Source organism: Mus pahari, chromosome 14, assembly GCF_900095145.1.
Source record: "Mus pahari chromosome 14, PAHARI_EIJ_v1.1, whole genome shotgun sequence".
Lineage (NCBI taxonomy): Eukaryota > Metazoa > Chordata > Mammalia > Rodentia > Muridae > Mus > Mus pahari.
Window position 1 is genome coordinate 55,460,274 of NC_034603.1, and position 11,940 is coordinate 55,472,213.

The 11,940-nt window shown below is 49.9% G+C and overlaps 1 protein-coding gene across 2 annotated transcripts in view; it reads right to left on the bottom strand.

Annotated features, from left to right (window-relative positions):
• The window catches only part of Lpo (lactoperoxidase), a 20,841-nt gene extending 9,762 nt beyond the window's left edge, over nucleotides 1–11,079 (bottom strand). Inside the window, exons 1-8 of one of the 2 annotated variants that reach the window (XM_021213754.1) lie at nucleotides 10,687–11,079; nucleotides 7,819–7,896; nucleotides 6,799–6,886; nucleotides 4,329–4,483; nucleotides 3,479–3,596; nucleotides 3,079–3,208; nucleotides 2,196–2,402; nucleotides 451–775 (exon numbers count right to left, since the gene is read on the bottom strand). In XM_021213754.1, coding sequence (XP_021069413.1) covers nucleotides 451–775; nucleotides 2,196–2,402; nucleotides 3,079–3,208; nucleotides 3,479–3,596; nucleotides 4,329–4,483; nucleotides 6,799–6,886; nucleotides 7,819–7,894 — 1,099 coding nt within the window. In that variant the 5' untranslated portion in view covers nucleotides 7,895–7,896; nucleotides 10,687–11,079. Of the gene's footprint in view, nucleotides 1–450; nucleotides 776–2,195; nucleotides 2,403–3,078; nucleotides 3,209–3,478; nucleotides 3,597–4,328; nucleotides 4,484–6,798; nucleotides 6,887–7,806; nucleotides 7,897–10,686 lie in introns of those variants that run through there. The other variant, XM_021213755.1, reaches the window with a different exon arrangement.
• Between the last annotated feature and the right edge of the window lie 861 nt (nucleotides 11,080–11,940).

Sequence of the window (11,940 nt, forward strand, 5' to 3'; positions counted from 1 at the left end):
TTCAGTGATGAACAGCAGTATGGAAATGTAAGCTGAATAAACCTTTTCCTTCCCAACTTGCTTCTTGGTCATGATATTTGTGCAGGAATAGAAACCCTGGCTAAGACAGGTGGAGAGGGTCAGATGGGCAGTGAGGGATGGTGTTTGATTATAGATTGTGCCACCAAGCTTAGCTAGAACCGGGCCTGTGACAGAGTACTAGAAAGGTTTATACTAAACCGTGAATAACCAATCTCGGTGGATGATGGGGTCATGGAGATTTTTCTCCTGGACTTCCTTGTTCTACCGTGAACACTTATTCTTTGATGGGGCCCCTACTCTACTTCTAGTTTACTGCTACAGACAGGGGTGACTAGGGGCCTTTTTCTGGACAAATCCTGATATGGAGCAGCCTCCTTCAGTGATCCCTTGTCCCTTAGACCCTCTTTTTTCCTCCCAGGCTAGACTCACCTGCCAAGAAGCAGGGCACACCAGCTGTGGCATTGATGACCTCGCAGGGGCTGGGTTTCAATTTAACGAAAGGCGGGAAGGGCCGCCCATTGTCTGAGACTTCTTCATTGACAGCCATGAGTCCCAAGGGGCTGCTGAGGTTTCGAAGTCGATTTGCCAGGCTTGGCTCGGGGCTATACACTAGGCTTGCATCCAGGAAAGAGGTTAGAGCATTGATCTGCTCTCGGGCCAGGGATTTGTAAGGTGGTGTGGGGCAGACAAATCCAGCTCTGAAGAAAGGCATGCACTTCCCTTGCGTCTTCAATTTCGGGTCACCAGCTGGGAACTGTAGAGAGATGGGTTGGGAATGATTACACAAAATACCTATGCCCGGGCACTACTTCCCAGGGTCAGGCTGGAGGAAAAGATGCTCATGGTGACTTCCCGGCCAGACCCTGGCCCTAGATGCCTCCCACTGACAATACACTTCCCGGGCATGATACTCCAAAGTTCATTATATCCTGATGTGCAAGAGCTGAAAGCAATAATTCATTCTTTCACAGTAAGCGCTCAGAGATAGCAAAGAGGATTTCCCGAGAGCCCGAGGTGGGCAAGCAGCATATGACATGAGATTTAGTAATTCCTACTGAAATATCAACCCTGGAACTGCCTCGTGCCAGCCGCTCGTATGCATACTTCATCTCATTCTGGCCCTCAGGGAGCCTATGAGTCAGACCTCTGAGTCCTTTACACCTTAGAGAATGGTCTCAATTGGTCAATAGGTTAACTTGTCTCAGCACCCACAAACTAGGAGGGAAAGATGTAAGATTCAGCCCATGGCTCAGATTTTTGTTGTTGTTGTTGTTTTGTTTTGTTTTTAAATTTATACCACAGCACAGACTCTCGATTTGTCATTTGGGTGAATAAATGACTAAGTACAAAATTTATGGCTAAGAAGAGACCACTTCAAACCGTTCTCTCCTGCGCTGCTGCCGGACACTCCTCGCCCCTGCCGAAGCTCCTTCTGGGAACGGAAGTCATCCTCCAGGGAACTTACTTAGTTCCATAAACTAAGTATAGGATGAATCCCATGGCTGGAAGGGGGCTGCATGGGACGAATGGATGTGTTTTCATAAAAATGCGGGCTGCATCTCCCAACACCTGGCAGGAGTGGTGGTGGTGGGGCTTGAGAGCTTGCGTTTCTTTTTTTTTTTTTTTTTTTTCCTTTTTTGGTTTTTCGAGACAGGGTTTCTCTGTCTAGCCCTGGCTGTCCTGGAACTCAACTCTGTAGACCAGGCTGGCCTCGAACTCAGAAATCCACCTGCCTCTGCCTCCCGAGTGCTGGGATTAAAGGCGTGTGCCACCACCACCCGGTCCGAGTTTGCAAGGCGTGTGCCACCACCACCCGGTCCGTGTTTGCGTTTCTAATCAGCCCCCATTGGGAGAGGGTGCAGACAACTCTCCACAGAGTTCCTGATCCTGTCAATAGGCTCAGGTGCTCACTTTCATGCCAGCCAGCCTTTTGTCCTTGAGAGCAAGAACAGTACCTCGCCCAGGAATCCCCAGTGCTTGCTGCACTCCCTGACATAGAACACCATTACTGTCTAATTACTGAGTGAATGGCTGAGCGCGTGAACGGATGGGAAGCTATGAAGTCAGCGTCCAAAGCTATGGAGAGATCCCGATCTTCGGGCGGGGGATGTGTGCTACGCGGGAAGTTGCAAGGGAGAGCGGTCAGGGACAGCCGTCTGGCTGCAGAAGCCTACCATGATGGGGAAACAGTTGTCTCCCTGGATACAGTGTTCATCACACTGGGCTTTGGTGTAGGCATCACTCCCCATTTCAGTTTCGGGGGCAAAGTCCATGTCGTGGTCCACGATTTGACCCCACTGCATGAAGAGCATGGATCTCTTCTGGTCCAGAACATCCTCCTCATTCAGATAGGCTGCAATCTGGTTAGAGACTTCACGGGGCTGCACATGGAGGGAGTGGGGAGGTCAGGTTGGAAGAAAGCACGCTCTGAGAATTAAAAGTCAACAGCGGATTGCTGAGGACCTACGATCCAGTCCCAAGAGGAGCTTGTGAGGTACTGGGTGCATGATAACACTTTGTAACTGAGGACATAGAACGTTAGAGAGTGGAAGCTGATGCTCTTGGTAGCAAAGGGACAGGGGTGGGATTAAACCTGGGTCTGCATGACTTGACAATAGTCAAGTAGCCTTACTATGGAGAGGGAAAACAAAGACAAGCTGCTGCTGGCTGCCTCTGATGGAAGTGCCAGGTTTCTGGATATGGGAAGAGGGACCCTGGGGACTGGCTGCCAATTCAGACGAGGCCAACAGATCGGACCTACAGGAAAATGACAGCTGGTGCGCTCCAGGGGCTGGGGACACGGTAGGCGCAAGTAGAATAGTGCAAGGAAACCATCTGCCTGGGAGACCCCGGGGTATCAGGTTTGTGACAAGTTGGGACATTACCACCACCACCTGCCTGGGCCCCGGGTTCTGCTGCCCCCTCGCGGCAGTTTGGGGGAACATATCGCTCGGGCGCAAATCCTAATCTCAGTCGCGCCTCTCATTTTCCTTTTCAGAGTGCAGATGTTTTTCGTGTGGCTCTTTCCCTCCCATTCTGTACTCCGCCCTCTTTCACCTGCGGGAGAGGGAAGCCGTTCCGCGTCTTCCCCGGCGTCCACCCGTAAGGGAGGGAGAGCCCGTCCTCGTATTCTGCGGGCAGCCATCGAGCCAGCGCCCTGTTGGCGGATCCCAGTGCAGGATTCTTCCTGAAACCCAATAAGAAGGCTCTCAGCCTCAGCAGGTGGCCTCCTGGCTTGCCGCCCTCATCCTGCATCCCTTAACCTGAGCTCTGTGGGAGGAAAAGCAGACGTGGAGGAGGGGCCCTCTGCCCCTAGGGACTGTCATGGCAAGGACGGTTCCCAGTGGATCACAAGTGGCCTCACTGGAGATATGTCCTCTTCAGAGGGACTCAGGAGTTGTACCAGTAATGTCCATGGGGCAAAGTTGCTGGTTGGGGTGTTGGGTGTTACAGTCACCTGTTGTTACAGTATCCAGTGATGGTCCGGTAAGGGCTACTTATGTTGCAAGTCATTGTTGGAGCAGGGGGATCACACCCCGCTTCCCAAGAGAGCGAATTCAAGTCCAGGCCTTGACCTGAAACAAAAGAGAACCCCATTCAGGACCGAGTTCTGAGATACTGGCAACAGACTAGAGCTAGCAGCTCGGTGTAACCCAGAAGAGAATACAAGTTTCATCTCTTGAGACATACCCCCAGCAAACCTATCTGACGCTGGAGGCTTCACCTACAGGAGACAGAACACTGGCTTGGGGTAGGAAACCCTGTTTATTGACTTTGGCATTTCCTCCAGGCAGACGCCTTAAAAACCACACAACACACTGAACACAGATGTCCCTTCTCTATCAGTTGGCAATAAGGAGTTCTTGTCACAAGGAGTTCTTTCATCTGCAAAAGGGACATTGGCTTTAACTGTCCCCAAGGGACCGCTGAGGTCTGCCAGTATGCCCTTTGGGTTTAGGAAGGAAGGTGGATTTGCCTTTCTGTGTAGATAGTCCCTAACAGCTCTTGGTGGCCTCTGTTCTGTACTGATGATCCTGTCCTCTCTTTAGAGGTCTAGAGAGTTCTTTACCGAGCTGGTGAGATGGCTCAGTAGGTAAGAGCACCCGACTGCTCTTCCAAAGGTCCAGAGTTCAAATCCCAGCAACCACATGGTGGCTCGAAACCATCCGTAACAAGATCTGACTCCCTCTTCTGGAGTGTCTGAAGACAGCTACAGTGTACTTACATATAATAAATAAATAAATCTTTAAAAGAGAGAGAGAGAGAGAGAGAGAGAGAGAGAGAGAGAGAGAGAGAGAGTTCTTTACCTGTGATATTGGTGAGAAACTGAGACAGTTTCTTTAAAGACTCCTCCCACACCTGCCCGCTCCGGATGGCTGTGCGTGTCCGGCCTTTGGCATGCTTGAGATAATCTGAGAGGTGACGGGTGCTATGTACCTTGGATGTCATGGCCATCTTCAGCCTAGGAACCAATGGGGATCATGGGTATCATGAGCAGGCTCCGTAGAAGTGTGGCAGTGGCTCACAGGAGAGGTGCAAGGTAGTATTTGTACAGGGAAAGCCACGGGGGTTCTGAGGAGTAAGCGTGGGCTCTCAGCACCTCCCCCTTGTCTCTTCTGATACTGATGGAAAAAAACTCTTGAGGGAGGAAGAAGTCACAGAGGCTGTGGGGCATTAAGTCTGACCTTAAGTAAAGATGGTAGATGGACCCAAAGATTCCTGAATGCCAGGCTGTTTGTGGCCTGATTATGTCAGAACCAACTGGGTGTCCTAAGATCACCCAGGTCCTACAGTGGATGAACCCAGACTTGAGAACTCCTGGTATACTGCCGAGCCTTGTAACCTAAGAATGGAGACACACATGAGCCTCCAGTTCTGCGTCTGGGCCTAGAATTGGTGTGGAGTCTATGTCCGGAAGCACCCAGCCTACGCCAAATATCTCAGGAAAGCTCCGCCTTGGTCCTGTATCTTCTATGTGCAAAATAAGAATCCCCAAGGCCGTCTACTCTGAAGTCTGTGACAATGCCGAGAGGCCAGTGGCATGAGAGCCCTCTGTTGTCTCACTGAGCCTCAGTTTCCTTGTGAGGGAAGATCTATCTACAAGGCCGCTGTCTCCAAGTCTCTGAAGTGTGGCTCAGCTTCTCACAAGCCCAGCCTTCTTGGTTGTAATGCCTGTCCGGTCCTTCACGGCAGGCCACTCCCTCCAGTGCTGGCAGGTGCCATGGTCTAGTCCAAGGGATGATCGACACGGGAGAAAGGGCTCAGGAGGACTTGCCTCAGCCCAACCTCCCTAAAGACACCCAGGATATATCAGAAGTCATGCTGTCTTTTGCTGCCTTTAAACAAACTAACCAAGCCCACCAACCCAAAACCAGGCTTTTACTATGCAACAACAGCTCAGGCTGGCCTGGATATGTAGACCAGGCTGCCCTCAAACTTCCTGAGCTCTGTTTGCCTCTGCCTTTGGGGTGCCAGGACTAAAGTCACACAACATTACACCCAGCTTTCTGCTGCTTTTATGAGACAGTATATATAGCTCAGTAGCCCAGGACTCACGTCTAAAGTCAGATACCTAAGCACAGGGTCGGAGCTGTCAGTGTAGGCCAGAGAATTTTTCCAGGTCTTTGAGCTGGTAATGGATATCTTTGAGTACCCAGAAAAGTACCCAAAGAGGGGTCCCACTGAGGTGCTGAGCTGTTCAGGACTGGTGGATTTGCCACCCATGTTTTTCCTGCTCCTCTCTCCACTCAGCCCTATGGAGGACTTGGTGGGGGTGGGAGGAGCCAATCCCGGAGCAAGAGAGAGGACTTCTGCCGTCCCTATACCCAGCCCCTGTTGTCAGCAAGAAAGTCTGCAGTGTGGGACTTTGCCTCCTTAGATTGATCGTTGACCTCCTGAAACGATATTTTTCCGGAGAATAAAAGCAATCTAAAAGTCACCAAAAGAATCATGGGATTGCTTGTTTCATGAGTCTCAGTCCTCTGCATGGGGTAGATGGTGGCTTAGTTGATCCAGGCCTCCTCAGATCCATCAAAAGGGTTTCTGTGTTCTTTGGCTGGCTGCTGTGGGTACAGCCTCTAGGCTTACCCCTGTAGCCTTATTTGTCACTTGCTCCCAAGCCTTTGCCACTGCCTGATTAGAGTTCCCAGCAGTAACACCAGCACACTTAACACTTGCCACCGGAGCCCCAAGCCTGGGCCACGTCAGCCTACTATGGATATGTGAAAGTTCTACTCCCTCCAAGGTGGGACAAGGCTCTGAGGTGCACCTTACACTCTAGGTCTCTGTGGGTGGGTGGTGGCAGTGCAGTCAGGCTGAGGCCAGAGTTCAAGCCAGGCTGAGGCCGAAGTTCAAGCCACACTCGATGTTGCATTATGTGGTAGCCTTGCTTGAGAGCACTTCTTTCTCAAATTACCCGCACCGACTCTATGCCTCCGGTTCTGTTTCCGGACAACCTGACCCAAGTCGGACTATATTAACCGAATGATAAAACTTTCTGGATCTGGTAGGTTATAACTAAAGGAACCCCTGGGCCACGTGGAGGAAGTCCTTATCGGGTTATATTAGATGTCCCCTGGAGGCATCTTAGAAGTTGGGATTTTTAGAACTCGGAAGCTAATTGTTCCTGCTTGCTACATTCTTGGTGCGGGTGGAGAGCGGTGGAAAGGCAAGTTTTATAATTGCTTTGGTTCGCTGGCTTGTTGGGACTGGTCAAGGTGCACCTGCCACTAACAGGAAGTCTGTGAAGGGAAGGTAACACACGCGAGTCCCATTTACCTGTCCCGGGAATCCAGGAAGGCCTTGTTGACCCAGACCTTGACCTCTTCCACTGTGTCGTGGATGGTGTCATTTCCGGCAGTTGGAGCTTGGGGAGGGAAAAGCAGGAAGCAGGGTATTGATTACCACTCCTTTGAGATGCTGCGACCCTTTAATACCATTCCTTATGTTGTGGTGACCCCCCATCATAAAATTATTTTTGTGGCTACTTCATAACTGTGATTTTTGCTTCTGTTGTGAACTGTAATGTGAATATCTGGTTGTGGGGTATTGGATAGGCAACCCCTGTGAAAGGGTCGAATGACCCCTACAAAGGGGTTGAGACCCACAGGTTGAGAACCACTCTCTGCCTTAAAGGCAGGTGATTACAGAATGGGAAGTGACTTGTCTGCTCTTCATCAAGATGTCAAATTTGGCCTAGGGGACTCTGGTACAGTGCCCAGGAAGAGGACAATAGGACATTCAGTGTGACCACGCAGCTTGGACTACCTGGGATTGGGTGAGATTGTGGTCCCTTGAACAAGCCCATCAGTGTTTAGCCAATAGCCAGGACAGGAAAGGAGAGATGCCAGGCTTGCTCTCCCCAGGCTGGGGGGTGGAGTATGAGAGGCTGCCTCTTTTCTCGACAAGGAGACCGCAGTGGATTGAGCAGTGTCCCTTTAGACCTTCAGCCTGTGACTTTATTTTCAAACAGGCTTTGCAGATGTGATTATTTCGGATGAGGACATGAACCTGAAGTCCAGTGACTGGTGGGCTTAGGAAAGGACACAGGAAGAAGGCATGTAAAAAATCAGGGTAGCTACAAGTTAATGATATAAAGATGCCTCGAGCCACCAGAAACCAGAAGAGGCAAGGGAGCCTCCTCTTTCAGGGCCTTTAGGAGGAACATGGCCCTACCATTACCTCCGTCTTGAATTTCTAGCCTTCTGGGCCGTGTACGTATGAATCAGCAGTGATGTCAGCCACCCAGGTTATGGTTCTTTGTCTTATTCCAAGAGACAAATACACTAGGATGCTTACCATTTCTGGCAGATGCCGTAGTCTGGAGCCAGGTCAGGGAAACCAGGAGGGCTGGGAGATGCAGAAGCACATTCATCACTGAAATGAGACCAGGGTTGTATACTAAGAAGCCTTAGCGAGAATGATGGAAAACAGGGAAATCCCGGGCAAACTCAGATGGCCTAGCTATACAAACTCACGCTATTCACAGGCCTGGAGAGGCAGAAAGGTGCAGGAGGGAAGGAGGCTTCGGGGTCTGAGGACCTGATATAGCTCTGCGTTTGCCCCACCCCCATGATCTTCGGCAAATTTCTTAACACTGGGCCACCGACCTGCCGGTAAGGGGCAGGGTCTAATGACCCAGGATGTCCCATTCTGCTTGGGGGAGCCTGGACTTGTTATGTCACAGACTGGAGAAAATTTCCCAAGCTTGAGGGGTTCTTTTGCCTCCTCCTTCAGATAACTTGCTTCCTGATAGCCAGGCTCCGCTGGGGTGGCACAGGGGAGGGAACACAGCACACCTTTCCTCAGAAATTCCACAGGACTTTCCCCTCCCTCAAAACTGGGGTGCTTGACCCATGGAACACCAACCCTCTCATTTCCTCTGCCATATCTGATTAGGAAACCTGGCTTCTTATTTCTCCTTTACTTTGACTGACTTTCTCTCTCTCTCTCTCTCTCTCTCTCTCTCTCTCTCTCTCTCTCTCTCTCCTCATTAAAAAGAGGAAGAAAGAATCCAAGGCCAAAGCTGAATTATTTTCTGTGTCATGGTCATGTTCCTGGCTGGTGTGAAGCAAGGGTGTGGGGCTGAAAGCAGAGCCAGGCAAACGTGGGGTCCTGATGCTGGAAAACAGGTGAGCAAAGTTAGGTTGTTCCCATCACGTCCTTCCTCGGGATTTTATTCGAGTCTTTTCATGTCTGTTTTCAAATAAGGCCATGAGTTCCTGGAAGCCAATGCCTTATCGTGTGCATGTGTGTATGTGCGTGTGCGTGCGTGTGTGTGCGTGTGCGTGCGTGTCTAAGCTCAGCATTGGTACAAATTAGCACTGAACATATACTGGATGGGTGAAAGAGAGGAGAGGTTTAACTTCTGGAGTTTGTACAGGGCCAGCTGATAAGCTCTTAGTTTCTCATACTGCCGTGCGTGTAAGAATCGTCTAGTGATCTTGGAAGAGTACAGACTCTGCCTCAGCAGGGGGTGGGAGGTGGCCCTGGGTCTACACCAACAGCAAGCTCCCGGGCAACAGTTCTTCCCGGAAGACCACACTGAAAGACAACGTCTTTCCCTGTCTATTTGCTCCGTGACCTTCCAGAGTTTGACTCTCAGATTTGCAGGTCGGCTGAGAGGTCGGAAGATGGAGCAGGAAGGAATTGTTGAAATCCATTTCCACCAATGGCAAGAACTTGTTGAGGTTGATGGTGGAAAGAGCCAAGCGGAAAGCCAGTGAACACCCCATCCCCGGGCACACACAACCTTTCTCTATTGGTGCTGACCACGAAATTCTTAGAACTATGTAATCTGATAATATACCACAACCCTTCCATTTCAGTAGGGATCCTGCTCTTTGTCTGGGAGGGAGGGAGGAATGAAGCTCAGAGAAGCTAAGAAGAATCTCAACAGACAAGCCTTATCGGGATTTCCCACTCAGCCTGTTAACATTAGGTCTATGTGGCTGTCTGGGCTTTGGTTGTATTATGCTTATAAGACTCCAGAGGGCTTCTAGATGATCAAACACGTGGATGTTGCTGGAAGGGATATGGCCAGAGATATTCCTTTGAACATACCTTGTTGCCCTGTGTCCTTTGAAATAACCAATGTAAGTGCTCCCCTGTGTCTTGTGAGCAGCTCTAGCAAACTGGTCAAGTTTGAAGAGGGGTTGTGGGAAGGCTGTCAGTCTCCTAGGCAGAACAGCCTGAAGTTCGCGACTGGCTCTGAAATCAGGGTTCACTCTTGGGGACTGAGCCTTCCACCTGCAAGATCTGGTATCTCCAGGTAGAGACCGTCGGTACCAAAGGGGATTAGCAACACCCAGCTGGCATTCAGCTACCCAGTGTATCTTGCTGGTGGGTGGGGATTTCTCCTAGACCTCGAGTCAGAAGCAGGCTGTGACATGCTGATAGAAGAAACTGAGTTTGAGATTTGAGTTTATTTTCCTTCTATAGTCTCAGGGACTTTTATCAAGACCTCTCTAGGAAAAAGCTCTCCTTTGGCCCAGCTGGGGGGTGACTCACTGGGTATGGGCTGAATTTAGTCAGTTACATAAAAAGCGATACAACTTAACCCCTCAGCTCTCCCCAGATGAAACCCATCTAGTATTTACAGGTCTGGCACCTGGTTGAGACTCAGAGGACTGCAGAATATTTAAAACAGTGACTAGATTATCAGGACTGACCAGATGTTCAGATCTGCTGCAGCCAACAGGCCTGAAGGAGATGAAACTTTGAGAGCCCTGGCTTAGGCACCCTCACCCCCACCCCCTGCCCACGACAGGGGCACCTTACTACCATGGGGAGTATCATTTCAGCCCCATCTGGAGAATACCGCACTCGCTCAGCAACTGTCTCCTCAACTTTCTGAGTGACCCTGGACCCCTGTCTTGGGTCTCAGTTTCGAAACAGTACAGACGAGAAAGCTTCCTGTAACCTTCCAATCCCGACAGTTTATGAATGGTGGTCCTGCCTGGCTTCAGGGGCAGAAATGGCTTCTTGCCCTGCAGCAGATTTAGTCATTTCCCGTAAAGCACAGGGCAAAAAGTTGCCAATCCATAGTTAAATCTGGCACCAGAAAATGCCCAAGGAAGACAAGTCCAAATCAAGGACTAAATGTTCTCCTGTCTTGGGATTTCATCATCCACTTTGCAGGAAGCAGGAAAGGTTAACATGACTTACCTGCCGTGTGCCTTGACCTCCCGTGGCAGCCAGAAACTTTTCTGCTTAGCCGAGTGGGACTTTTATATACTCCTGTAAGAATGTACTTATGGGAAAGGCCCAGAGGGAAGGATTTTTCGAGGTTGAAGTGGCTTAAAGGACACACACACACACACACACACACACACACTCAGGCTCAGCAGGGAACACCCTGTGACTCCAGGCACATGCAATAAGGAAACCATAGGATGTCAGGGAGCAGTTGATGTAATATTGCTGACTAGGCGGCGTTACTCCTCTTTCCACCTTCCAGCTTAAAATCTGCCAGCTTGATCTAGGCAGGGAAGAGCCAAGCACGCAACGCCAAGTCCTGTGCGTGTGTGACCCCCGGTGGATCTGAATAGCTCTCAGAACTAAGTCTACTTAAATGTCACCCTTATTCCTTTTAGTCATTTTTGACTCCTCCCTTATCGTCTAGCCAATCCATGGTAGGATTCATGGACTCGTCTTTTGTATTTAGACTGATTAATCAACATTCATTTGGGGCCGATCAATTTCTCAAAAGACTGACTTTTTGGATGGAGTCACCAGAGAGGAGAGATTAGCCCTCACTTACCATCAGGACACTGGGTCACGGACCCCTCAAATTAATTCACCTTTCAGTGTTTTGAACTGTACAGTGGCAAAATCGAAGGTTAGTTTAATGAGTGTTATGGGTCTTTGACTTCACACCTTTTATACGGTGTCTCCTTAGAAACAACCATGGCCCCAGAAAGTACCCACCCAAAGCCCCGAGAATATATATAATATATGACTTCTAACTCAGTGGCTTGAAAGATGTCAGGTGTGTCAGGACCAAATAAGAAGGAAATGGATTGGAGAAGACAGAATTTCATTAGCGCGTTTTATAAGACGGGCTCTGTGAGGTCATCTTTGCATGAGAAACACTTAGAGAGGACACTCATCCACCATAGCCCAGACCACCGGTTTCACCTTGAGGAAAGTGATAGCCCATCACCATCACTGAAATATACTTAAAGACTGTTTCTCAAAGTCTCACGATGTAGCTCCAGCTGTCTCAGACCTCGTTATGTAGCCCAGGTTAGCCTCAGAGTCACACAATCTTCCTACCTCAGCTTCGACAGTCCGGGGATCATAGGTCTGAACAGTCAGCTTCTTAAAGAGCATTTCTCTTCCGAAGAACACAGGCAAATGAGCTGCACGTCTCAGAAGAAAGCTGCTGCCCAGCAAAGGACGCAGACACCGGTTCAGCTC